The sequence below is a fragment of the Pseudorasbora parva genome, chromosome 23 (assembly GCF_024679245.1).
Source record: "Pseudorasbora parva isolate DD20220531a chromosome 23, ASM2467924v1, whole genome shotgun sequence".
In the NCBI taxonomy this organism is placed as follows: Eukaryota; Metazoa; Chordata; class Actinopteri; order Cypriniformes; family Gobionidae; genus Pseudorasbora; species Pseudorasbora parva.
Window position 1 is genome coordinate 11,249,160 of NC_090194.1, and position 26,165 is coordinate 11,275,324.

Here is a 26,165-nt window from a genome sequence, read left to right on the forward strand (position 1 = left end):
GTGTGTGTGTGTGTGTGTGTGTGTGTGTGTGTGTGTGTGTGTGTGTGTGTGTGTGTGTGTGTGTGTGTGTGTGTGTGTGTGTGTATTATATATTTTAATATATATAAACAAAATGGCTTACATGGCTTGCTTTTTTTTAAATACTGTGAAGTTTAACTGGTTATTAAACGGCGTAGGCCTAATTTAATTAAGAGCTGGCTCTTATCCCTCTTTATCCATAAAACATAAAAAATATCTTAAATGTTTATTTAAATTCACTTTATTTAAAAATATCTGTGCTCAGTAAATGTTTGTGTACGCTCTAAAATAACCAAAAATAACAGTAAAATGTATTATTAAAATGACTAAAAAAAATAGATAGCTGATATGCATAGATAATAAAATATATTGTCTAGGGTTGTCAGATACCCTCGTATAGAAATATTAAAATGATAGTCAAATTTAAAATTAAAACGATACGTTGTACTCGAATACGTTGCTTTGTTGTCACGCAATCATACTCATCCACTTTAATGGTTTTATATTGTTGTAATCATAAGAAGAAGAAAAACTACTCGTCCCAACATGCCCCTCACATCTTGCTGCACAGCCAATGGGGGAGATTTTATTTTGGCGCTGAGACAGAGGCCTCAAGCAGAGGGGCTTTTGTTACAGCTAGAGGGAGGGAGACGGCTATAATAAAATATATGGGAGCCAAATTTCCCTAGGTCTGCAGGAGCATCCCGCAAAAAACGGGGCCTCTCCCGATTCCACAGCCACACATCCTATCATGGGGATCGACATACGACTGATCTAGCCCCATTTTCTTTCCAAACAACGGATTAGATTAAAAAAAACGTGGAGTCATAGGTCTTTGTGTTGATATATGTATGTTAACTGCAGCAGGAATCCAGTTTATTTGGTGTATTTGTTTAGAATGGAACACGCTGAAGGTACAGACGCTTTTATTCTACCGCTGTTTCGATGCTTCGTTTCATAATATCGCGTTGAATCCAAACAAACGCTGCATGCATTTCTGTTTTTGTTACTGTAAAGCAATGGTTTTCATCACACCTTTTCCTGGTGGAAATGTAATATGGCCAATTTGATTTAAAGGGGCACGGGCAGCCATGTTGGCATGTTCGCATTCACTTCTTCAGTTTTTAAGGCTCTCCGCATGATGCAGTTTACTAAGAAAAATACCGTTTTACATCAAAACGTCTGTTTAAAATATTTCCCAGTGATAAACCAGAGATATACGTGTATTATTGTTTTCCCCATGTACACATACATTAGCACATCCGCTAACGTCGCCTTTCATATAATGCAGCGACATTACACGGGTCCGCTTTACAAGGCTGTTGGGGAAAACACGATTTGTTTTTTAACTACACAATACATTCATTTTTGTTTATTTGTGGCCCATATATCATTTACATTAAGTTGTGTGTGTTTATACATTAATAATATGCTTATATCGGCTTTGTTTTGTTATCCAGAAAACGCTAGCAGGCTAATGTTAGCCAACTGCTGGTCATTGCAGGTTTGTTTCTTTGACATGAAACAATGTTTCAGTTTGGTTTGTTTAGAAACAGTATTTAATTGTTATGTGGCATTTAGGGATGTAGTTCATGTGCTAAAATAGTCTTAAGCTAGTTGTTTTATGTCTGCCCTTACTGGACAGACAAAACAAGCAAAATAGACGACAAAAAACACTGCTTTGATAGTAAATATTAAATTCGGCCAGCATGCATGTTTACTTCTAATTAAAGGGAGAGAACCATATAAAAATAGAGACGTTCAAAAGATGATTTAATTTAATTAATTACATTAATGTTGTAATGCATTGTTGACAAATGTACAGGGAAGTAGTATGAGGAAATTGTTTTGGACATGTTTGATCGGAAGTAAATATGCTGAACAAGCTGTGTGACTTCAATCAATTTTCTAACTTAAGTTTCCACTCTAAATTCCAGGGAAAGTTGGCATAACTTAAAGAATGCTAGAGTAAACTTTATCCCTTGGGAGGGCGATTGCAGCCTGATATCCTCAGACTTATTTGTGCAAAACATTAACCACAAATTCTTGACCCATCTTGTATCAGAATAAGGTTATAAAATGGTTTAATAAACATTTTTGCTTGGAGCAATGTTTCACAAATGTGATAAGATGAGGTATCATGTTTTTATGCATCATAAACACATTTTTTTCTCCTCCTTATATCAGCAGACCCTGTAAGAAAAAGGGAAACTTAAGGATGCTGGAGCAGAACAATGGATTTCTCCTTCTCTTTCATGCAAGGGATCATGGGAAACACAATTCAGCAACCCCCTCAGCTTATTGACTCAGCCAACATCAGACAGGATGATGTCTATGAAGCCATCAGTGACCCAGGAGATGATGGAGGACAGCAAAACTTTGAGTCTCCTTTGGAGTCAGGTTTTTCTTACCCTGCTGAAGACCTCCCAGTTATTACAAACGGTTACCCAACGGGTGTAGGTACCTATGAGCAACAGGCCAAGTTTGCCTTGTACTCTCAGTTCCCCAATGGTTCAGCTAATGGCTACGGCGCCATACGAAACTATGGTGATCATGGTTTGCTGCTTGGTGAAGGCACAGTATTGAGACCCCCAGTGGTCCAGGAGAAGCCTCCAACACACATCTCACCTCTGCCTCATCCCCATCATCACCACCAGCCTCATCATCCTCCTCACCATCACCACCATCAGCAGCAACACCACCCACATAACCCGCCGCTTTTACCTCACCACCATCACCCGCCTCCTGCCTCTCACCTAATGCCTCAAGTCTTGCCGCCCCCTCCTCCCTTGCTCTTGCCTTCTTCGCCACCCCTCCTGTCACCTCAAGAAAGCACTGTCTCCAACCCCACTGTGCAATCTATCGCCACTCCCAAAAAGACCAGCTCCCCAGAGATCAAAATAAAGATCATTAAGACCTACCAGAACGGTAGGGAGCTGTTCGAGTCCTCATTGTGTGGGGACCTGCTGCAAGAGTTTCAGGCTGGCGAGGCTTCAAGGAGAAGGCATGAGCAGAAGAAGGAGAAGAGGAAAAAGAGAAGCAGCAGACATGGTGCTTGTCAAGAAGAGGAGAGCCAGCAGCAATGCAAAGGCGAGGAGGAACGGTCGGGGGTTGTCCACAACCCCGCACAGCCCAGTGAAGGTCATGTTGCATTCAGAGAAGAGCAACCTTCTTCAACACTCAATAGCCCCAAAGCAGAACCCAAGGAACAGAAAGTAAGTTTCATATTTTTGACATGTCTATTGTCGTTCCACTTTGGAAGTCTTGGGAATCTCAGGTTTGCGAGATTCAAGGTTACTGTTCCTGTTCATCTGAGACCATCTTGTGTTCTTTTTTAGGTCGAAAAGCAATTTCCTTCGGTCATCACTAGCACTGGCTCTTGTCAAGAGTATGAGATCGGTGACTTGGTGTGGGCTAAGGTTGGGACGTATCCTTGGTGGCCGTGCATGGTGTCATCCGACCCTCAGTCAAACGTTCATATACGTCTTAATACAAGAGGTAATTTATCTACTACAAGTTCATACAAGTATATTCTTAAGGTTAGAATACTCGCCAAAAATCTATTGATTCATGATTCGGATCGCCAATGTCACGTGATTTCAGCAGTTTGACACGCGATCCAAATCATGAATCAATAAGCTGATTCATGACCGTTTGAATCTTTATTTGAGGTTTGAAAACAAATGTGGAAGAGAAGACAATGCTGAATAAAGTCGTAGTTTTTGTTATTTTTTGACCAAAACATATTTTCGATGCTTCAAGAGATTCCAACTAACTAACTGATGTCACATATGGGCTACTTTGATGATACATTTAATTTTTGGGTGAACTAACCCTTTAAAGAAAAAATTTCTATAATTTTTTCAGTTATTTTAAAGTTGATTTTTAGTTTAGAATGTAATGTTTTTTTCCTTATGTACAGCATAGTCTACATACATTCACTATATGTTTTCATAGGCTTTATTATTTTATATTGGATGACAGCACTGGGCAGGATGTGTAATAACATTGTTTAAAAGTATACATAAAAATTAATTACGTTTTTGTAATGTATAATAATTTGTAGATTTTCTTCATTCGATTAATCAAAAAAATTGTCGACAGATTAATAATTTGTCAAAATAATCATTGATGTTTCTAATATCTTGCTTCCATGGTTCCTGAAAGGTGTTAAGGAATACCATGTGCAATTCTTTGGGAGTGTCCCTGAGAGGGCCTGGATCCATGAGAAAAGAATTGTGGTGTACCAGGGTGAAAGCCAATTTGATGAGCTGCAAGCAGAAACACTCCGAAAGACAACCAACCCAACGGAGAAACAAAAGGTATCCTTTAACTCTACATTTGGTGGCCTCCTTTCTGTGGTAATTTCTGAGTTCTCATGCTGTGGTTTATATATTTTATAGTTGCTGAAGCCTCAGTCACAGAAGGAGCGTGCCCAGTGGAAAGTGGGCGTAGGTCACGCGGAAGCTGCACTGCAAATGACACGAGAAGAACGCAACGAGAACTATACCTTCATTTACATTGACAAGGAACCAGGTGCTGCTGCTACAGCTGCAGCTGCTGCTGCTTCTTCTACTGTTGCTGCTGCTGATGTTACTGTTGCTGAACCTGTGACCCCACCAAGGGCAACTGGTAAAAACCGGCCTGAACGCAAGCAGAGACGCTCTAAAGGTAGCGCCGGAGCCAAAGAGGAGCCTGTGCCTCGTCGGCAGCAGCCGCGGAGACAATGCAGTATCAATAGTAGTGGGGAACCGTCATCTCCCAATAAGGGAGAGGATGATATGGAGCAAGAGCAACCCCGTAGCCCCCCAAAACCAGATCCCCACCCGCAGAAACCCTCCACACCTCCAGTCGGAACACCTTGGAGGACCGCTGCAGCCCGCAAGCTCCTCCCACTCTCCATTACCATGAAGAAACTCAATGTGGAAATCATAAAGTGCGACTGGCAACTCCCAAAACAAAAGGTGGACTTACCTAAGAAGACCGAGAGTGAGGAGAGGCCCATCGATCAGGTTCAGTCGCCTGAGGTAAGAATGGAAAAAATGCTCGTGAACATGTGAGTCTGTTACAGTATATAATATCATGTCACCTTTGAGCACGGTCATGTCAGCTTCATAAAGAAATGTGGAAAGGTAATTTCAAAAATACATTTTTAAATGGCTATAACTTCTTCAGTATGAATAGTATTTCCCCCAAGTTACTACAACTATGCAATAAAGTAAAAATAGGAAATGTATATATATTTTTCATTAGTGTGTATATGTTTATGTATATTAAATGTTCCAAATTATTTTGCTAGTGGCATATCAGCAGGATTTCATTGTTTTATTTCACCATATATTGTTAGATAACTGGTATCAATCTCAGACAGGTTTGTTAAATAGTTTGCCAGGTCTACTTAGGTACATGGAAACTACTTAAAAGAGGTTGTTCCATACTATTAAGCAAGTCACAGTTCTAATGCAAAATGGGGAGGATCTTTCTAAAGATAAAAAGGACGAAATGGAGCAATGTTATGCAAAAAGCACGAGAACAACTAATATTGTGTGAAAAATGAATTATAATCATAAGAATTGTAATTTACAGCACAAGAGAACTCGGTCACATAAGCTTACGGAAAGTTTCTGTCAAAAAAGGATAGCGATTAAAAAAAAGCCACTGTTGAGCTGGGAACAAGTTTAAAAATAAGTACTTTTTCAAACACTAAAATCTGAACGTGTGTTGTACTGAAATCTACTGATATGTAACTTGCATAATAAGTAATAAGTTGGAACACTAAATAGTTGTGTATATGTATGTGTGTTTGTGTGTGTGTGTGTGTATATATATATATAAATAAAATACAGTTGTGGTCAGAATGGTTGGCCCCCGTAGAAGAATTGAAAGTGGGGGAAATCACATTATGAAATAAATGTTTTTCTCCAAAACATGTTCGACACAATTATTGGCACCCCTAGAATTTTTTTTAAGAGTCAAATATCTCTGAACTAGCCTGACAAGCCAGACCCACATCAAAATGTTTGGTCTGGAAACTCACTATTGACAGGGTTTAATCCGAGGGGCGAGATAAACGGTTGTCTTTCAAACAACTGGATAGAGCTACAACCAACCAGAGCAACGTGAAGCGGAGCTAGTTGACAGATTAAACTTTCACTGTATCCGGTCGGCAAAACTCCGAACACATCTTCCCTTTTTAAGAATGACTTCAGTGCTGTTCTCTGTTCTTTTCTCAGAGAAAAGCTTAACTCCAAGTCTTCCAGAGTCGCGGTCAAAGCTGATTTGAAAGACCGCTGTTCGCCAGCTTCTGTGTTTACTAGTAGCATGCAAGCGTAACTCGGCCGTCATTATGTTAAGCCTCGCCCACCAACTCCATACACGATGTGATTGGCCTGACCAGAGTTTGCTTTTTACAGCTCAGATGGGTATTGAGAGTTGCTAGACGACACTCAGGATTAGATTTGCTGCCGCTAGGGTGTGTCTAGATTTCTAGGCTAACAACAGGGTGACTAGGAACATTAAATTGTCCAGCTATGACTTGTTTTTTACAGAAATATAAATATGAGGAAACACAAAGGCCAAATTCCCTCACTCATTCATTACAATGAGTAAAACCAAAGAATATAGTTCTGGGGCCGTATTCACAAAACATCTTGAGGCTAAAAGTAGCTCCTAATTTGCTGATTTATGAGAAACTTTTAAAAAATAATGGGTGTGTCAGTCCTCAATTTAGGACTACAAAATTTTAGCTCTAAGAGTATTTCACAAGGTATTTTAGCGATAAAACTTACTCCTATATCTGTGAAAAGTTAGGAGTAGTCAAGAGGACTCCTAAGACACTAGACCAAATCACAAACAATCCTAATGGCCTTTATCCGTGTTCTCTCTTCCATTTTGCTTCCTGTCTACTCACTGTCCTATTATAATAAAAAGTCAAATACCATAAATAACATTTATTTAAATAAAAAAAGAAGTCTGATAACCTGTGCCAGTTGTTCACATTTACCAATCATATTTGCCATGCTGTTCGAGGGGATCAAGGGCTCTGAGCTCGGAATAAAGCCCAAGCCCAGAGTACTCCCCCATATTCCCGGCTGGGCCGAGAGTGAGGAGTCGGGGTGGCGGAGGGGTGCAGAAAACTGTCGAGGTGGTGTATGCCTCCTCTCGAGCTGATTAGATGGTACTTCTCCTGAACTCTGTTTATAAAACATAATTTGTTGCTTGAATGCCGCAATCATGAGGCTGACAATTAGTCTAAACAACATGCTTTTTTAATCAGTGTCACTCTACTTTGTTACTTTGTTTATACTTTGTTTTACAATATTTCTGATTAAATCACTGACCGAGACTCCTCCCCTGTCAACCAATCATTGTGGTCATAGTTAGTGTGATGACATCATCCATAGCAACAAGGTCAACTCCTCCCATACTTGTAGCTTAAAATTTCTCTCTCTTCCTTAGTAAAAGTTGCTCTCAGCAGCTCTGTGAATAGGTTTTAAGAGAAAACTTGTAACTAAGAACTTTTACTTCTTTTTAGTTCTTCCTTAGTGCTCTTTTATGAATACAGCCGATGATGTGCAGCGAAAGATTGTTGTGCTTAAATAGAAAGTGTTTTAAGAAATAAAGAAATTCCACTCAACTAAAGCTGTTACAAATCTTACTGTAAGAGGAAGTGTGTCTATATCTTCCTAATGCACGGTGAGCAGGAGAGTTTGAGTGGACAAGGATCACAGACTCTCCAAGGATCACAGCTGGAGAATCGCAGATATTAGTTGAGTCTTGGGGGTCAGAAAGCCTAAAAAAATTATCAATTGGCAAGTACATCATAAGATGTTCAGGGAGGTTTCAAGAAAAATCCTCCTCGCTCATCCAGAAACAAACTCCAAGCACGTTCAGTTGTCCGACATGACTGGAACTTCAAATATGACCTGGTTCTATGGTCAGATGAAACTAAAAAAAATATTTGGCCCGGTTAAATACATGGTTAAATATGGTTAAAATGTTGTTGATGTACATGCAAAGCTATTAAAGTGTACTATTTGCTTAATATAACTAAGCTGCAGCTAGCTAACCTAAAATTAGGCCTCTGCACTTACTCTTCATGCATGCTGCTTAAGAAGAAATTGCACCTTTTCTGCCAAGCAGTTGTTGGTAGGATTTTCTTTAATGTTTCTTAATCTATTCCACAAAGGGCTCTAGTGATAAGGCAGAACCAGAGACGTGTTCCAGTGAAGAGGAGCGAGCTGCATCTCCCTCAGGCTGGAGTGACCAGGAGAGTGCTGAGCACGCTTCAGCAGAGCAATCCACAGGTATATATGAGGACAAACACAGAGTTACACAAACTCCCTTTGACAGAGATGTTCAGATGTCCTTTGCGGTAAAAGCCTATGAACACATTCTATGTGTGTGATACCAGAGAGAAAGCAGCAGCGCCGGTCTGTCCGAAGCCGTTCTGAGTCGGAGAAGAGTGTGGAACCAGTGCCAAAAAAGAAAGTGAAGAAAGAACAGGTAGAGTGCATATTTGTACTTTTAATTATTTAACAGTGATGAATCAAACAAACCCATTTATTTGTATTCACCACCTACGTAGTTTCGCTTAAGGAATTATCCAAAGATGGCGATGCAAACCTGTTGTGTATATACTTGTAATATTTATAATTATATATTTGTGGAGAACATTATTTGTACAGCACAATTCTTCAAAACTACTACATCTGGTAAACAGCACTTTGTTAAAATGCAATCTGTAATGGGCTAAACTTACATAAAAGGTGCCGTTTGTGTTGAAAAACTGCACTATTAGGGTGTGTTCTCACCTGTATTTCGGTGCTTACTTACAAATAAAGACAACACTGTTTGCGTGGATAAATGTACTCGTTTTTGTACGTAACCTGCATTTGATGGTATTTTGGCCAGCTGAGAACTTGTGAAGAGCTTATAAAATGTGCAAAGGAGTCAAAACAGCGGTTGGGATCCATCCATCACACACACACACACACACACACACAGAATTAATGCTCCTGACATAAAACACACACACGCACACACACACACAAACGATCTGCTGTGAGGAGACGCAGTTCTGATGCCTGTATTGAACTATGATGGGCAAACTCACGACTATGACAAGAAAAAAAAACGATATGTGAGCATTCTGTCCTTTTTAAGGTCTCCTCTTCCTGTTTTTGTTTTGTCATTTCTCAGTTTGTCATTTCTCTGCTCTGTGTTGCATACATATATCATTCAAACCGCACCAGAGTTCGTTTGGAAGCTGGGAGAGACCCATCTTTTCAGCAGTCTTGGTCCACTTATTTGGTGCACACCAGGGTTCGGATGGCAGCGTTTACACGTTAACAGATCAATCGCACCAGGGTTCTTTTTAATTGGACCAAACATGCCAAGTGTGAACACACCTTTAAATGCATACAGAGCAAGGATTTACCTGCACATATAGACCTGGTCATGATACCAGCAGAAAAGAGACATAATGGTATATGCTGTGTATATATGCATGTCAAGTAGAAGGGGAACATCTAATAACTAACATGCCTTGTTTTTTGTTCTGCAGGCTGAAACAGCACCTCAGATGGATTTCAAAACAGGATCTCAAAAAGGTGCTTGACTGCAAGAGGAATTTTACATTTATGATTTTCTAAATAGGTTTATTAAATGAGCCCAATATCCCCCTACTTACACTACTTCAATCCTGTAGGTGCCAGTGAGATCTCAGACTCGTGTAAACCACTGAAGAAACGCAGCAGAGCATCCACTGATGTGGAGATGGCCAGCTCACTGTACAGAGATACTTCTGATTCTGACTCCAGAGGCCTCAATGACCCACAGGTAAGACTAGACTCAAAAAGGCAGCCACAGTAACAGCACTGACTGTCATCTGAGTGATACAGCCCTTATTGGGTTACACAATTATGAGAAATGTGTTTATTTGAATGTCTTACATGTTTTGTAGCCAAATGAAGTGGTTATAAAATAAAGTAAAACAAAAAATTCCATCCATTTGCATCTCTGGTAGACTGGATTTGGGAAGCGCTCGGACAGTCCTGCTACAGTAGATGCAGACGGATCTGATGCACAGTCTGTGGACTCCAGCCTGTCCCGTCAAGGAGGAAGTTCCTCAAAAAAGGACACAGTCTGCCATGTGAGCACTATAAACACTATTTATACAACATTATATATAATGGCAATATACTGTTCAAAGGTTTGAGGGCGGTAAGTGTTTTTTTCCTCCCTCTTATGCTCACAAAGTCTGCATTTATTTGATTAAAAAATACAGTAAAAACAGTAATATTATCAAATATTGCAATTTTATATAACTGGTTTCAATTTTAATATTATGTAATTTATTCCTAAAGTGTCAAAGCATTCTTATCAATGTTGAAAACAGCAGACTGCTTCATATTTTAATTATGAACTGTGATTCATTTTTTTCAGGATTTTTTTTTTGTTGTTGAGTAGAAACTTCAAAAGAACAGCAATCTAACTAAATAAAAATATACAAGCTAACCCCAAATGTTTAAACAGTAGTCTATTATATGAATAATTGTTATATTTATCAATTTATTGCTAGATAAAGTCTTTCTCATTTTCATAGCATCCACAGACATGAAAAATATTAGTTGGGAATATGTATGACTCTTTCTGGTGTAATAAGAATCTGTTGTTGTGGTTCTTCTGTACAATGTCATAGGTGTGTGAAACTTTCGGGGATTCTTTGGTGAGCTGTGAGGGAGACTGTAACAGGCTGTTTCATCCAGAGTGTATCGGCTCTAACGGTGGAACAGAGGGTGAACTTCTGTGTCCAGAGTGTAAGACAGGTGAGCAATACATCTGATTTGTGATCAGATTTTCAAAAGTTGTAACCAATTAAACAACCCACCAAACACATTGGAAAAATAGCTTGTAAAAAACATCTCTGTTCGAAAAGATCATTCATTTAGGGGCTTTTGCACCAGAAGAACCTTTTCATAGTTCATAGAACTATTGGTGGAAGTAGCCAGGGTTTTTTTGTTTTGTTATTGCTGTTCGGACTGCAGGAACTGAGAACAATTTTAGTTCTAGGAACTGCTTTTGGGGAACTAAATCGGCTCCTACCTTAGAGTAGGGTCTGACCCAGCACAATGGGAGTGACTGACCCAGCCTGTGACATAAGTGTATGCTGATTGGCCGAATGCACACGAAACACCAGTACCTGCAATTATTAAAAAGATGTGTACACAAACAGATTATAGCCTATATATTTACTCCAAAAACTCTACCAACATGGAAAACAGTGATAGATGGACCTCTCAACCTTTACACTAAGGAGAAAATCCAACACAACTTTGAGGGGACAGAGTGACATGATTATGTATTTCTGCCCAGCTTACGACATTGTACTTCAACCACATGGCAAACGCTAATACTATTTCATATGCTAGCCACTTTCTTTGTTTAACAGTTTTATTTAGTAATATATCAGACAGGAATGTTAGACAGATTTAAGTCTCAGCCTCAGACGGCACGCCCACAGACCATTGGCTGAACGTCTGATGCATATGGAAAACTTCTGGAAGCGCATCTGATTGGTCGAAGTCTGCAGGACTTCTGCAAGACTTGTTGCGTTCTTTAACAGTCCGCCTCAAAACAAATGCAGTGACTCCAGACTTCTTTGTGGAAGAAGAAAGAACGCTGGCGTGTTTACGAATGTGACAATGAGCGTTTACAATGATCGACTAAACGCAGGATTTTCAAAAGTATGTGACGTTTTTGGCTCCACTGTTTGTTACAGTAAACTTGCACATCATTGAATTAATAATTTAATTCAAGAAAACTAATGGAAGATAGATAATATGAGCGCTGTGTGCTCTGGCGTCCTCTGTACTGTCAAAATTAAAGCACTTCCTATGTCTCTCAGGTTCCTGCTGGCAGTGCGAATGCAACCAGGAAAATGGCCCTAGGGGAACTTTTTGTTCTCAGGGAACCACCCTGGTGGCTAGTTTTGGCGAAATCCCCTTTTGTCAAGCATTTTATTTTTGCTAAGAATTTGTTTTTTGGTAGAGCATTTAAAAAAGTGTTTTTGAATAATTTGTGGAGACTAGTTCAGTCTAATCTGTTTGTCGCCGTCATTTTCTCCAGGTTCCCACCCTTGTTTCTCCTGCAAGGTCATGGAGGGTGATGTGAAGCGGTGTTCTGTGAACGGTTGTGGCCGCTATTACCACGATACCTGTGCTCGCAAGTACACCGGCATCACCACTGATAATAGAGGCCTCCGCTGCCCTCAGCACAGCTGTGCCACATGCTGTCTCGACAGAGACCTTCACAAAGCTGGCAAAGGTACAGATATATTAAACTTGCTCATTGTATTTTTCTGAAACCGATATCGGCCAACCTCAGTTTTTTCTTTATTCTCTCTTTTTTTTTGTTTTATTTAGGCCGTATGATGCGATGTATCCGCTGTCCGGTGGCGTATCACACAGGAGACGGCTGTGTGGCGGCTGGCAGTGTGTTGATAACACCCCACATCATCATATGTAGCAACCACTCCAGTTCCAGGAAGAATGGACATTTTTCCTCACCTGTAAATGTAGGCTGGTGTTTCATCTGTGCTCGAGGTACGTTTAGCCTGACATTTTTCAGTCCTTGGATAATAGCTAGTCATAATTAGTTTTAAAGGAAGTTTAAATGAGTTCGTCAAAATATATGTGCACTTAGTAAATGCAACACTTTTTAACACCACATTAGTATTTTAATGTTCTCTGGTGTCATCCTTTGCTATGTTCAATGTTCCTTCTCTTTAAGAGTAGGACACTTTTTGTAATGTGACCTCTGACCTTTTCTCTTGTCATCTAATCCTTAACTGTTAGATGTACCGTGTGTTCGTGATCCATCAGATCATGTTCGTTTCCTACTAATTAGTAACATTTTAATTGTCTGTGACTCTTCTGGGGAAGGACTGAGATTGAATTCAAATCTAATTTAAATTAAATTAAAATATCATCATTAATAATTAAAAACATTTCACTGAGTAATTAATCAACACATTATTTTATTTTATTTGTTTTGTAAATGGTAAAATTGTAAAAATATAAAATAAAAAATCTCCTGCTTTTAGAAGTTATGTCTTACCATCTTTAGCTTATGCTATCATTTTTAGCAGGGATGTGCTGATATAGAGATTGTTGCCTTCATATACAGTACTGGTCAAAAGTTTGGAATGTCAAAAGACTCTTATGCTCATCGAGCCGGCAATTTATTTGATCAAAAACAAACACTATTATACAAAAAAATAAATGTATGTGTGTGTGTGTGTATATATATATATATATATATATATATATATATAGGTGTGTGTGTGGTATAATATTATACAATATATATAGTGAAGTAGTATTACACTATCAAATAAAGGTTTTCTATTTGAATATACTTTATTTATGTGATGCAAAGCTGAATTTTCATTAGCCATTACTTCTGTCTTCACTCTTCAGTGTCACATGATCCTTCAGAAATCATGTTGGAAACAGTTGTGCTGCTTATTTGTATTTTTTTTTAACGTATAATAATTTTTTCAGGATTTGTTGATGAATACAAAGTTAAAAAGAACAGCATTCAATTAGAAATCACTTATAAAAATATACACTACCATTCAAAAGTTTGGGGTCAGTATTTTTTTTTTATTAATACTTTTTATTCAGCAAGGATATATGTATAAATGCTGTTTTTTTAACCTTTTATTAGTCAATGAATCCTGATAAAAGTATCACAGGTTCCAAAAAAGATATTATGTATAACAGTTTTCAACATTGATAATAACAGAATATCAAATCAGCATAGAATGATTTCTGAAGGATCATGTGACACTGAAGACTGGAGTAATGGCTTTTTAATGGTTTTCTATTTTCATATACTAAATATTAAAAACCAATAAAGGTTTTTAATATTTAGTATATGAAAATAGAAAACCATTATTTTAAATTGTAATTTCACAATATTAGCTTTTGTCCTGTAATTTTGATCAAATAAGACTCCTTTCAAAAACATTGAAAATAGTAATGTTTCCAAACTTGCGACGGGTACTGTAAACAAGTAAAAATCAACATTTAAATGTTTAATTTCAGACCTAAAGTTATATCTAATTTAATTGAATTTAAATTTAATTACATTTAATTACATTTAAAATTAAATCTGTTTTAAATGAATTGGTAATATTGAGTGATACCAAATATGGTCACAATATTGTGCATCTTTAAGTTAATTTTGATGAGTGCGTTCGATGCAGTTGTTCAATAAGCCTATAATACGCCAAGATCTAAATCCCCTAAAATAATATATATTTAAAATAAATATATATCTATTTTTTTTGTTTTATAAACTTTTTTTTTGTTTTATAAAATTATTAATGTTTTATAAACACACTCAGCATTGGTTTCTTAGTACATATAAGGAAATATCATTGATTGCATCTTCAAAATTTGAAATTATCAGACACCTTCCCACTTTTGTAGAAAAGATCTTTAATACTAATTTCTCCTGAAACTAATTGGTAATGATAAACTGAATTTGTCTGTGTTGGCCTGGGAGCAGCTGCATGTCACTTTGACCATTTATAACCAATATTTCTTATTATAAAACCTGCGGCATTAAAGGAGTTAAACCTGCCATTTACTTGCCCTCGTGTTGTTCCAAATGCGTATCACTTTATTTCTGAAATGCAAAAATAACAATGTTTTATTGTTATGTTGTTTTCCCCATGCAGTTGCATTTGTGGACTGAAGTTTTCAAGGTCTCAAGGCTCTACGGCCATGACACACTAACAGAATATGTTTGTCAGTTCTGTATTTAAGCCTTAAAGGGTTAGTTCAAACAAAAATACAAAATGCATCATCATTTACTCACCCTCGTGTTGTTCTAAAACTGTATAAATGTATTCGTTCTGCTGAACACAAAGATATTTGGAAGAATGTTTGTAAGATCTCGGCACCCATTGACTACCATAGTGAGGGGGGGAAATACTATGGTAGTCAATGGCTAGCGAGATCTGCTTGGTTACAAACATTCTTCCTAATATCTTCTTTTGTGTTCAGCTGAAGAAATAAATTCATACAGGTTTGGAACAACTTGAGGGTGAGTAAAGGGTGACAGACTTTTCATTTCTGGACGAACTGAAATTAATTTTAATAACCCTTTAATATGGTTAAATCTTCACACAGTTTAGTTATTTATGGGATCCTATGAGCAATCTCACATCTGTAAATTGCAGGACTTACAAATATGCTTACTGTGGTAGTCAGTTAAACATTGTGTTCGGCCATGTAAGATTACATTACTTGACCACCGCCTGCCCTGGCGGTTTTTTTTTTTTTCTCCTATAAAAAAGGAGAAAAAATTTCTCCGTCTGCTCCATATAAAGCACTAGCTACAAAATCACAGCAGGAGTCAGATTTCACTTATCCTGTGACAAGAGTAAGTAGAGATGACTGACAGATTTGATGGTCAACAGATCTTGAGCTTCATTAACAAATATCTTATCTTGTACTCGAAAATGTGCGGTCCATACTACCGCTCCTATACACAGAGGACGCATTATCATGAATTTTATAGTAAAAGTAAAAAGCGAGTGCATAATCAAAAACAATTTAATAACCCGCATATTGATAGCATCTCCCTGATGTCTGCAAACGATAGGCCTATTCAGAGAGCAAGCGGGATGTTATAACTGACAGTGTGGACGTAGCCTGCATTCCAAATCTGCTTGAGCCATGTTTATGCAAAAGAGACTAAAATGTAACTGAACGATAGTTTTGGAGCAATATGAGGGTGAACTCAATTGACATATTTGAATGAACTGTTCATTTAACATTTTGCTATCATTAAAAGCAGAAAACTGCCAGAAAAATATTTTTTCCAGAACAAATTTTATCCAGCAAATCCCTAAAGCTCCCACACTAACACTGCAGTATTCCTCTTAAGACTCTCCTTTTTTGTGTTCTCTTTTCAGGACTACTTATTTAATCACGTGTCGTTTTTTTCCTGATGTGTGTTTTCTGGAATCATGGGTAGTTTCATTACTCATGACTTTTCCTGTTTGTCTCGTGTAGGGCTTTTAGTGCACGACCATACTGACACCATATTAAGTTCATATACCTTTAAGTCGCACTACCTTCTGACTGAGTCAAATCGTGCTGAGTTGATGAAATTACCTATGATTCCTTCTTCTTCGTCAGCTACCAAAAAGAATATTGGGAAAGGTAAAATCATGTTTTCTTGGTTTATGTAGTTTGCCATCTGTATGCTTTCACAGCTGTCTTATTGCTACTTTTTATTTGTTTGTTTATTTTTTTGGGGTCCTTTTATTGCTCGTAATTTTACAACCATCACGCTGCTTCTAATGCACAGTGGGCTTGAAATAACAGATTATCACAGAGTTCTTAAGTTTAAAATCAGATAGCAACCTTTTAAATTCGTTTGGATTAACAATTTCTGGGATATAGTGTAGAGAAATAAAAGCGAAGTCGCCGTAATACTCAAATAATTGTGTACCTATAAATGGCTCTAACAGATTCCTGGAAATTTAACTAGGTTATATGTCATGTAATTCATGTTATTCTGAGTCCGTAACACTTTGGCTTAGCATTAATTGCTTGGCTTGTTTTGCTTGAGCGCAATTATACCTTACCACCCTCCGAACATAAACATATTTTGGATGGCAGTTTTAATTTTAAGGGTCCCAGGAGTACAAATCCCATTCATTTTGTCCATAGAGAAATAGATTTTTAAAGATGACTTCTAAATCTTGAGCTCCAATTATTAGCACTGATAGATGCTTCTGTTAAGGCTAGTTAGTGAGATTTCAGTTTGACTTCTAAAAAAAATAACATTGCAAATTGTTTAACTATTTATAGACTGTTGATAGTTTACTTTAAAAGGAAAATGAAGCCATCATTTACTCGCATTGGTGTTGTTCTATTGCACTATGTTCATTCTTTTTCAAAAAAGGGAAAATAAAATAAAAGTCCTGCTCATGCTTGTCCATATTATGGCAGTCAATAGCGTGCCGCATCAAGCTTTTTAAAACATGCAAAAGTATCACAAAATGGGTAATGCAACATGTAGTGTTTCCATGTGTTCTGGGGGTGTAAGATAGGGTTTGCTAAAAACAAACCGACATTTTATGTATTTAACCAAAATCCTGACATTAGCTAATAGTTGTCTATTCACTGCGTGCATTCGTAATCTATTATCACCACAGTTCACTCCAAATTGCCCTGAAAAATCACACGTGAAAAATCTAGATGAAAAGAATTACGTGAAATGCAATGCTTAGAAATCCCAAAAAAGTACCTGTGCTTTCTTCACGGAGTTGAATTTTTTTCAGACTGGAACTCTGTCTGACGACAGTCAGAATGACAGATGTGAACGTGATCATTTATTGTGGTGAAGAACCACAAGAAGAAAGTGAATGGATTGTATATGATGTAGCATCTTATTTTTGATTTCTTTCAACTTGGGGGCTTTTTCTGTCTCATGAATGCACGTCGCATAGCCAGACGGCCAAGGTCAGAATTTTCGTTAAATACATTACATTTCGTTTTGTTTTTCACCAAACCCTGTCGTATACCACCAGAACACATGGGATATAAGATGCATGTTGATGGGACAATTCTGTTATACTTTTTGTAACTCTTTTTAAAAGCTTGATGCTGGTCACAATTCATGGACTTTATATGGACAAGTGCATTGTTTTGTTTTGTTTTTTTACTTTAAACAATGCATTCTTTTAATTCTCCTTTTGTGGTCTGAAAAAGAAAGGGCATACTGTATTAGAACAACACCAGGGTGAGCGAATTAACCCTTTACATATGTGTGTATCTGAATATTTTTGCACAAAAATAAAAATATTTAGTTTTTGCACATTTAATTAGTTTAATCTTTTTACCTAAATAATCTGCGACGATTCATGAGACAAGTTTTTCATTCCTTCATAAATAAAATACAAGATCAATTTGTTGCTTTAACGAATATGATGTTGGCTTGGTTCAGTTATAGAACACTATATTTTTTTAAATCCCTCTGGAGAAAATGAATTGGAAAAACACTCCCGAAATTAAAGCGGCTGGAAAAGGCGGCACTCACTGATGCGCTCTTTCTTTGGTTGTCCATCAGCCATATTTTTCTTCTCAGTCAAACCAGACACCATCCAAAATACAAGCTCTCAATGTCTGCTAGTGTACTGCAGGTGATGTTAATGCGGACAATCTGTCAGTGTGCATCACTGCATGTTTCCCATAGTTCTCCCCCCCCCCTCTGATCATTCACTATTGGCTGCTTATTTAATCACCTGGCACAAAAAAAGCACATTAACAATGGTGAAAGGTGTTAGTCATCAAACCCTATCTTTTGAGCATGTGAAACCGAACTTCAAATTGGCATTTAAAATCTATGCATATATACATTGAAGCATTTCAGAGGCGTATATCGGCCTCAGAGGTCATATACCTGTCTGATTCTGACATGCTCATGGGTGAGGTTTGTGGAATACCGCCTTATCGGGAATGGACAAGCATGTGGTGATACTGTGGGCCCGTTTATTCGATTCTGTGTTTATGTGCGTGTGTGTGCTTGTCAAAAAAGGAGGAAGACTGTTGTGTTGTGAGGCCTGTCCCGCCTCTTTCCACCCCGAGTGCTTGAACATGGAGATGCCAGAGGGGACATGGCTGTGTGGGGAATGCAGAGCGGGCAAGAAGCCTCACTATAAGCAGATAGTCTGGGTCAAGCTAGGCAACTACAGGTACGTTCAGCTGTTTAAAAGTCTCCTAAGATGTATCTTACTAAGCTAAAGGCATGTTCATGGTGCTAAAATATTTAACAAGATTCAAAATGTTCTGCACCAAATATATGTACACAAAATCTGATGCAGAATAATATATATTTTAGTTTTGTTTTGAGAATTTAGATTTTATGTGAATAGGTCCATAATATTAGCTTGATGGGAAACATACTGGATTTTTAATTGTCATCAAAATTAAAAAAAAAAAAAAAAAAAAAGGCCTGAAATACGTTTAATGATTCTATATAGGCTTTGTCTTTTTTTTTTCTTTTTTTTTCTTTTTTTTGAGACGCACCAGTATAGAGCTTTTACTAGGCAAATATTTGGACACCTTCAAGTACATGAATCATCAGTATTTTTTTTTCTTTTTCTAAGATGATGTCTATATTTAAACTGTGATATCAATGAATAAATTGTATACTTTATGTTGATGCTGAACCATGTGTAGGTGGTGGCCCGCTGAGATATGCAACCCTCGCCTGGTTCCCTCCAACATCCAGAGCCTGAAGCATGACATTGGTGACTTTCCAGTCTTTTTCTTTGGATCCCATGACTATTACTGGATAAACCAGGGCAGAGTTTTCCCATACGTTGAGAGTGATAAGAACTTTGCAGAAGGGCAAGTTGGCATCAATAAGACATTTAAAAAAGGTGAGATACTAGACCAGTTCAGTGGAGTTGTATTCTGTTATATTAATTAGCCATACGTTTAATGTAAAAGTGATGACTTTAATAAATGTCAAGCTAAATTGACTTCTGAATGTTTTTTTTTTTCTGCATGTAAAGCACTTGAGGAAGCAGCAAAAAGATTCCAGGAACTTAAAGCGCAGCGAGAAACCAAGGAAGCCCTTGAACAGGAGCGCAACTCTCGCAGACCCCCACCTTACAAACTTATCAAGGTGCAGGATGAAAACATTTTACTGCACCTTTCAGTAGATGTTAGTGGTATTACAATATAGCTATTTTGGCTGAATTGTTCTTTTAATTTTATTCAACCATGTAGTCGTGCCAATGTTTTTTGTTTTGATAATCCAAGTGATTTATGAAAGGGATTCATTTTGAAGTTATATATATATATATATATATATATATATATATATATATATATATATATATATATATATATATATATATATATATATATATATATATATATAAAAACAAACTAAAATTCTGTTTTCTTGTCATTGCTTCTTACCTCAGTCAAATAAGCCTGTTGGGAAGGTGCAGCTGCATGTTGCTGACCTCTCAGAGATCCCACGTTGCAACTGCAAACCCACAGATGAACGTCCATGCAGCCAGGACTCTCAGTGCTTAAACCGCATGCTGCAGTACGAGTGCCACCCGCAAGTCTGTCCTGCAGGTGACCGCTGCCACAACCAGTGCTTCACCAAACGTCTCTACCCTGACACTGAGGTCATCAAGACCAGTGGCCGGGGATGGGGTCTAAAGACCAAGCAGGACCTCAAGAAGGTGAGAGTTGGATGACTGAGCACTATTGGCCTGGAGCTTTAGTCCAAAAAAAATAAAAAATTGGAAATGCCTTTGAAATAAGAGTGCCGTAGTGCTTCGGGCGACTTTTTGTGAATATTTTCTACTTGATGATTAGTTTGAACCTCATTGCGTGTTTCTTTTTACTGATCTTTTGGGAATTATTTGGTTGCATTTAGGGTGATTTTGTCATGGAGTACGTTGGGGAACTGATTGACTCAGAGGAGTGCAAGCAACGAATAAGACATGCCAATGAGAACCATGTGACCAACTTTTACATGCTGACCCTCACAAAGGTAACACTGTTTGTTCTCTTTGTGCATGTCGCATTATAACGTGATCTGAGCTGTATTAAAGTCAACCCTCCTGTGCTTCTCAGGACCGTGTGATCGATGCTGGACCCAAAGGGAATTTGTCACGCTTTATGAACCACAGCTGCAGTCCCAACTGTGAGACTCAGAAGTGGACTGTGAACGGAGATGTGCGGATAGGACTCTTCACCTTGTGTGATATCCCTGCTGGTAAGAACTACTAAGTATTTTCCTTGCAAAAGTGACCACGTTTGTTTAGAAGCTAATTGGAAATCATATTTTCTTCAGACACGGAATTGACCTTTAATTACAACCTGGACTGTCTGGGTAACGGGAGAACATCGTGCCACTGCGGGTCCGAGAACTGCAGTGGGTTTCTTGGAGTCAAGCCCAAGGTGAAGCCTAATTTAATTAGACAGGAACACGATGTGCTTACCCATGATATCCTGTTAGACCATTGACAGTTCTCTGGACTTTCCAATAGATGATATGTATCATCTATTATTTAACTCTTGGTTGTTGTTTGTCTTTCTACTGGTTCCTTGGTTCCATCATCATGTCCGTCTTAAACCTTGTGTTACTTCCTGTAGAGTGCAGTGGTTATGGAGAGGGAAGAGAAGGTGCGCAATGCTAAACTCAAGCCCAAGAAGCGCAAACTGAAGACGGAGAGCAAACAGACCCATGAGTATTACTGCTACTGCTGTGGAGAGGGAGGAGAGCTGGTGATGTGTGACAAAAAAGATTGCCCGAAGGCCTACCATCTCCTCTGCCTCAACCTGACTAAACCTCCATACGGTACGTGCTGGCCGTCACTCCAGCTCTTCTTGTCGACTGTGGGAATTACACAGTAATGCTTCCTTAGGTGACCAATGCTGCCACAAATTCTGGATGGACTCTGGTATGGAAGCATGTTTCCGCCACTAAATAAAAAATTAAAAAGAGTAATTGCAAGTTTTTATCTCAGAATTCTGGCTTAATAATTGGCAATAGCAAGAAAAAAAATCAGAATTGTGACTTTATATCACGCAACTGTGAGTTTATATCTCAGAAATCTGACTTAATAACTCACAATTGTGAGAAAAAAAGTCAGAATTCTGAGAAGTCGTAATTACTCTTTATTTATTTTTATTTAGTGGTGGAAACGGGCTTCCATATGATGGGGATTTCCATTTCCATACCATTAAAGCAGGTGTTGGGAAATGTTGATCCTGGAGGGATGTTTATCTATTTCCAGAGATAATTCTCTGCAAATAATAGTTTATTTGACCTTTTTAATGACAATGTTAGTTCAGGTTGTGGTGTGACCACAAAAACATGAACTTTATTTATGAATAATAATTCATGATATTTGACGACTGATGCGTTTCTTCTATCTTTCTCAGGGCGATGGGAATGCCCCTGGCATCAGTGCAGCTTGTGCCAGCGCTCCGCCTCCTCCTTCTGCCACTTCTGCCCCGCCTCCTTCTGCCGAGAGCATGAGAGAGGACAGCTGGCGGTGTCTGCCCTGGACAACCGGCCCTGCTGCTCGAACCATGACCCCCAGAGACCCTTAGGGCCTCAGGCTAACACTAGCCAGGTCGCTGTAAAGAAGGAACTGCTCGAACCCGGAGAGGAAGGGGACGACGGCAACGAGGAGGAAGAGGACGACGACGAGGGGGGAGAGTGAATGGGCCAAAGCACCAAGGAAGTGTTGAAAACCACATCAAAGTACATGAAAGTTCTCAAACTACAATAGATACATGCAGCTAGCTGGTCCACTTTCCATTTAATCCAAGTGGACTTGATAAACTGGTTTGATTCATTCCAAATCCACAGCAGCTGATATGAATTTTTCAAACATATCACAATTTACGGCCTCATTTCAAATTCATACGGGCTTATATTATAATGTAAGCGACTCATTTCTGGTTTTATAAGCAAAATTTCACAGCTAATTCTCACTGTTTTTTCAGACATGCTCCGTTTCGGCAACAAAAAAAAAACCACTCTGTTAAAACAACGCCTTTCAGCGGCAAAGTCAGTATCGACATCTATGGTACTTAAAAACACTCTATAAACACTTTAAACCAAGAACTTTATTTATGTACCTCATGTAAATAGCAAAGACTGTTGTAATATGTGTCGGGCGCAACCATTCGCCCCTCGCCAGTAGGATTTCACTACGTCTGAATATGAGCCTGTCGTGGTAACATCTTGAGAAAAAAAAGAAAAGAAAAAAAAAAGACATACGAGGTTTGTTCAACTGCCGCCCCATTCCAGTGAGTTTGTGATTTGTAAGATATATAATCATTAATATATTTATGTCGATGTTTACATCCATTCACAATGTACAGTATTATTCATCTGTATTAGTCAATTTGATATCACTAATCGTATTGTTGTATATGTGCCCTTTTTGTCAGCAAAATGACATAATTGCTTGGCCGGTACTGTATTGCCATCATCTTTCGGTCCATTGAGTAAAGTTCAGAGTTATAAGTGTTAGAAATAACTATCGGTCACCCGAGAAGATCAGTTCCGACGTGTACAAACGGTGGTGTAGTGTTAAGCCACATATACTCCAACACTGCCATGTGTCTTAAACAGATATTTACCATTGTGAGTATTGACCAGGTGCCAGTGTGTAATATCAAATTCGAGGAACCCATATGTTTCCGAGCAGCGCTAGTTGTGAGACTGTGAGTACAATCTTTAAATAATGTGATTATTTTATTTTTCAACTTTTATTTTTTCGGTTTACATTTGTTTCCGAGTGTAAATATAATCAGACTTACTGTTATTTTTTGGTTTTGGATTGTATTTCACGACTAGGATATTGCTGTAATCGTTTCAAAGGTATCATAACCGTACCTTAACCGCACACTTTCGTTTATCTTCGCATCCTCCTTCGATTGCGTTCGGTTGTAACGACACGCTTCTTTGCTGAAACCGAACTGTCGGATGTAGTGGGAGGGGCTGTACGGTTTTACGGCAGAGTGTAGCATATTCCTCTCTGTGACTTGTACTTGATGTGAATCTACTTAACTCAATAGCTTTGATGCCTGTGCTGTAAAGTGGAACTGTTACTCTCTTGTTACTGGTAGCTGTGCAGTCGTGCTGTGCCACAGTTTGCACGGACGAAGACTCGATCTCAACAGCTTCGGCACATGGGCTTTGTATACTTACTCGTTAGTCATTTCACATGAAAATTTTATAGACCACAGGACAAGTATTATACGTGATGGCACCCCCCAGTATGTTTGTCACTTTATGGAAAGGAGGGAAAACGCTGCAAGTTTCATTTTACTTGAATCGTGTCCATTTTGCCTTTGTTCATTTCTGTATTTATTCATTTGTTTTGTCTCGATATGGAGCGTTGTTGGTTGGTATCTGTACTGGATTCTTGCATCCAACGGCAAATTTAAGGAATTCTGACGATTTGACTGCCAAACTGAGATTTGTATGTTTATGAAAATAATGTATGCTCTTACTTGCATCCGCATCTTTGAAATATGGAAGGCATTTTGGGTCTCTTTTGCTTGTTTTTGTTCTGATATGTGATATTTTTATAGTTTACATTTATTTTTATATAGCTTATGTTTATTTTAGAATTCATAGGCACTTTTGTTGCTAAAATACCAATATTTGCCCTTATGTTTATTACTGAAAATATCAAGAAAATGCAGTTGGCAGGATGCAATGCCTGATCATTGGTACTATTTTTTACTCTGAATTTTATTTTCTCTATTTGGCTTTCTTTTTTTCTTTTCTTTTTTACATGTTTAATCGGATACGGATGATCACTAGAATATGCCAGTGATATTTCAGCACAGTTTGTTTGAACCCTCGTTTAATTTTCTTTTTTTCCCAGCGGAATTTTTTTATGCAGTGATTCAATAACTGATCTGACTTGTAACTGATTTGTTGCTATATATTTGCCGCATCAATTGTTAAAAAAAAAGTGTATTACCTCCATTGATTCCAGTGTTTGGTGTCAGTGCACTGTATTTTGTGTGCTTTTTTTTTTCTTTTCTTTTTTTTTACGTGTATTTGAAGGTGTCATTATCATTTTGTGCTATCCGAGCATGTTCTTTGTGTTGCTTAGCTAAATTTACTATAGCTGGTGTCCTGCCAGCTTACACTTTGATTTCTGTGTACTGATTTCGCATTCCTTTTAAGTAGACTGTTTACTAATTCTTGCTACTGAGTTACAGAGTTTGTGTAAAGTTTAATGTTCTTGTAATATTTTTCACCATGCACATTGAATCACATTACACACTCCAACTGAATAAAACTTATCCTAAATGATATGGCTTGGGTAGAATGTATGTCCTCTCCAAGTTTTCTAATGATGTACTACTCATGGATGGAGATTTATTTGGCTATGGTACGTCATTGCATTGTGTAAGAGAATGATGCTTGATCAATTGTACATAGTCGAAAGCGGAAAAAAAAAACACAAAAAAACAACTCCATTGTCATTATATTGTAGTGTCATAAGAATGCTTGTAATATTGCTTCTGAATGTTTGTGAACGTAGAAACATTTTGTACATTTCTTTTCTTGTATTTTATTTTACCAACTTTTGAGATGTATTTCTTCAGAATCCATAATTTATTCTGAGAGTACTTTAAGTGACATTCCACAGATTTAAACGTTTTCAGACTTGCCTGGTTTGACTTCAATAAACTGTAATGAATGTTCAAGTGTTTCTCTGAATCCACATTTGAATGAGTTTTGTCGTATGTCGTCACTTATCCAGATAATTGCATGAGCAAAAATTGTCGAGGGTTGGGCCTTTTTAAATGCGTGTGACCGTCTCTAGAGGGCGCTGTCAGATTCATGCGAATCGATTCGTTCCGACCGTTCGTGATTCATTTGAATCATGGCATCGTGATCACAAAAAGTGCATTTAGCTAAGTACTCGTTCGTTTACTTAACACATAAACCCCCATTAAAGTCAATGAAGCATTGTTGAGTTCGTAGCAGAAGGCTGACTTTGATTTTCGTCATTTGAAACGTTTTCAGGCTATTGTCAAAATGTATAGCCTATTCAGATGTGTCTGATGACAGCTGGTAAGTGAGTAAAGAGAAATTATTATGAAGGTGTAATTTTACATGTGGAATATTCTTGGGGTTATCTGATTAATTTCAAAGTAAAAAAAAATATTTAAAAACTAATGCCAAAGTCATCAGTTATTCACAATCTACCTTTAGGCTACTGTCATGTGATTCACTTATAACAAATACTTTGTTAGTAGCCTAATAGTTAATGAAATTTACTTTAAAATTATACTAGCCTACAACAAATAAAAATTAACTTTCTGAATCCTTTTTTTGTAAAATGGATAGTGAATGCATATTTTTATTTCTATTTCTTAATGTATGATCAATTATTCTGGATTTATGTGGAATATTTAAAATGTTAAGTGATTGAATGAAAAGAGTTAGCCTATGTTAAATCTTATATTACCTGGCGAGAAATGATTCCCATATGCACCCATTTTTAAGATTTATTTTGAAACCAAGGACTTTCAAACCGCTAA

General features: G+C 37.8%; 1 protein-coding gene across 6 annotated transcripts; it reads left to right on the plus strand.

The window, feature by feature from the left end:
• Window positions 1–588: 588 nt before the first annotated feature.
• nsd3 (nuclear receptor binding SET domain protein 3) lies at window positions 589–25,325 on the plus strand. Of its 6 annotated transcripts, none has more exons than XM_067432837.1 (24): window positions 589–932; window positions 1,479–1,522; window positions 2,206–3,233; window positions 3,357–3,516; window positions 4,186–4,340; window positions 4,422–5,045; window positions 8,207–8,324; window positions 8,432–8,523; window positions 9,584–9,629; window positions 9,728–9,858; window positions 10,046–10,171; window positions 10,721–10,847; window positions 12,148–12,345; window positions 12,444–12,623; window positions 16,110–16,259; window positions 18,643–18,799; window positions 19,287–19,489; window positions 19,625–19,737; window positions 20,042–20,311; window positions 20,509–20,625; window positions 20,709–20,850; window positions 20,929–21,035; window positions 21,231–21,435; window positions 22,023–25,325. In XM_067432837.1, exons 3-24 carry the CDS (start codon window positions 2,253–2,255, stop codon window positions 22,304–22,306), a joined length of 4,686 nt encoding a protein of 1,561 aa, XP_067288938.1. In that variant the 5' UTR covers window positions 589–932; window positions 1,479–1,522; window positions 2,206–2,252; the 3' UTR covers window positions 22,307–25,325. The 6 variants fall into 6 exon arrangements, with proteins under 6 accessions (XP_067288938.1, XP_067288940.1, XP_067288937.1 ...); XM_067432839.1 differs by having other exon boundaries at window positions 2,209–3,233; XM_067432836.1 differs by lacking the exon at window positions 1,479–1,522.
• Window positions 25,326–26,165: the final 840 nt, after the last annotated feature.

Bases quoted from the DNA above. Each gene is read 5' to 3' on its own strand.
- nsd3 (XM_067432837.1), top strand. From the start codon at position 2,253: ATGGATTTCTCCTTCTCTTTCATGCAAGGGATCATGGGAAACACAATT. The intron at 8,325-8,431 runs GTATATATGAGG...GTGTGATACCAG, and splicing joins TTCAGCAGAGCAATCCACAG to AGAGAAAGCAGCAGCGCCGG. The intron at 20,312-20,508 runs GTGAGAGTTGGA...GGTTGCATTTAG, and splicing joins CCAAGCAGGACCTCAAGAAG to GGTGATTTTGTCATGGAGTA.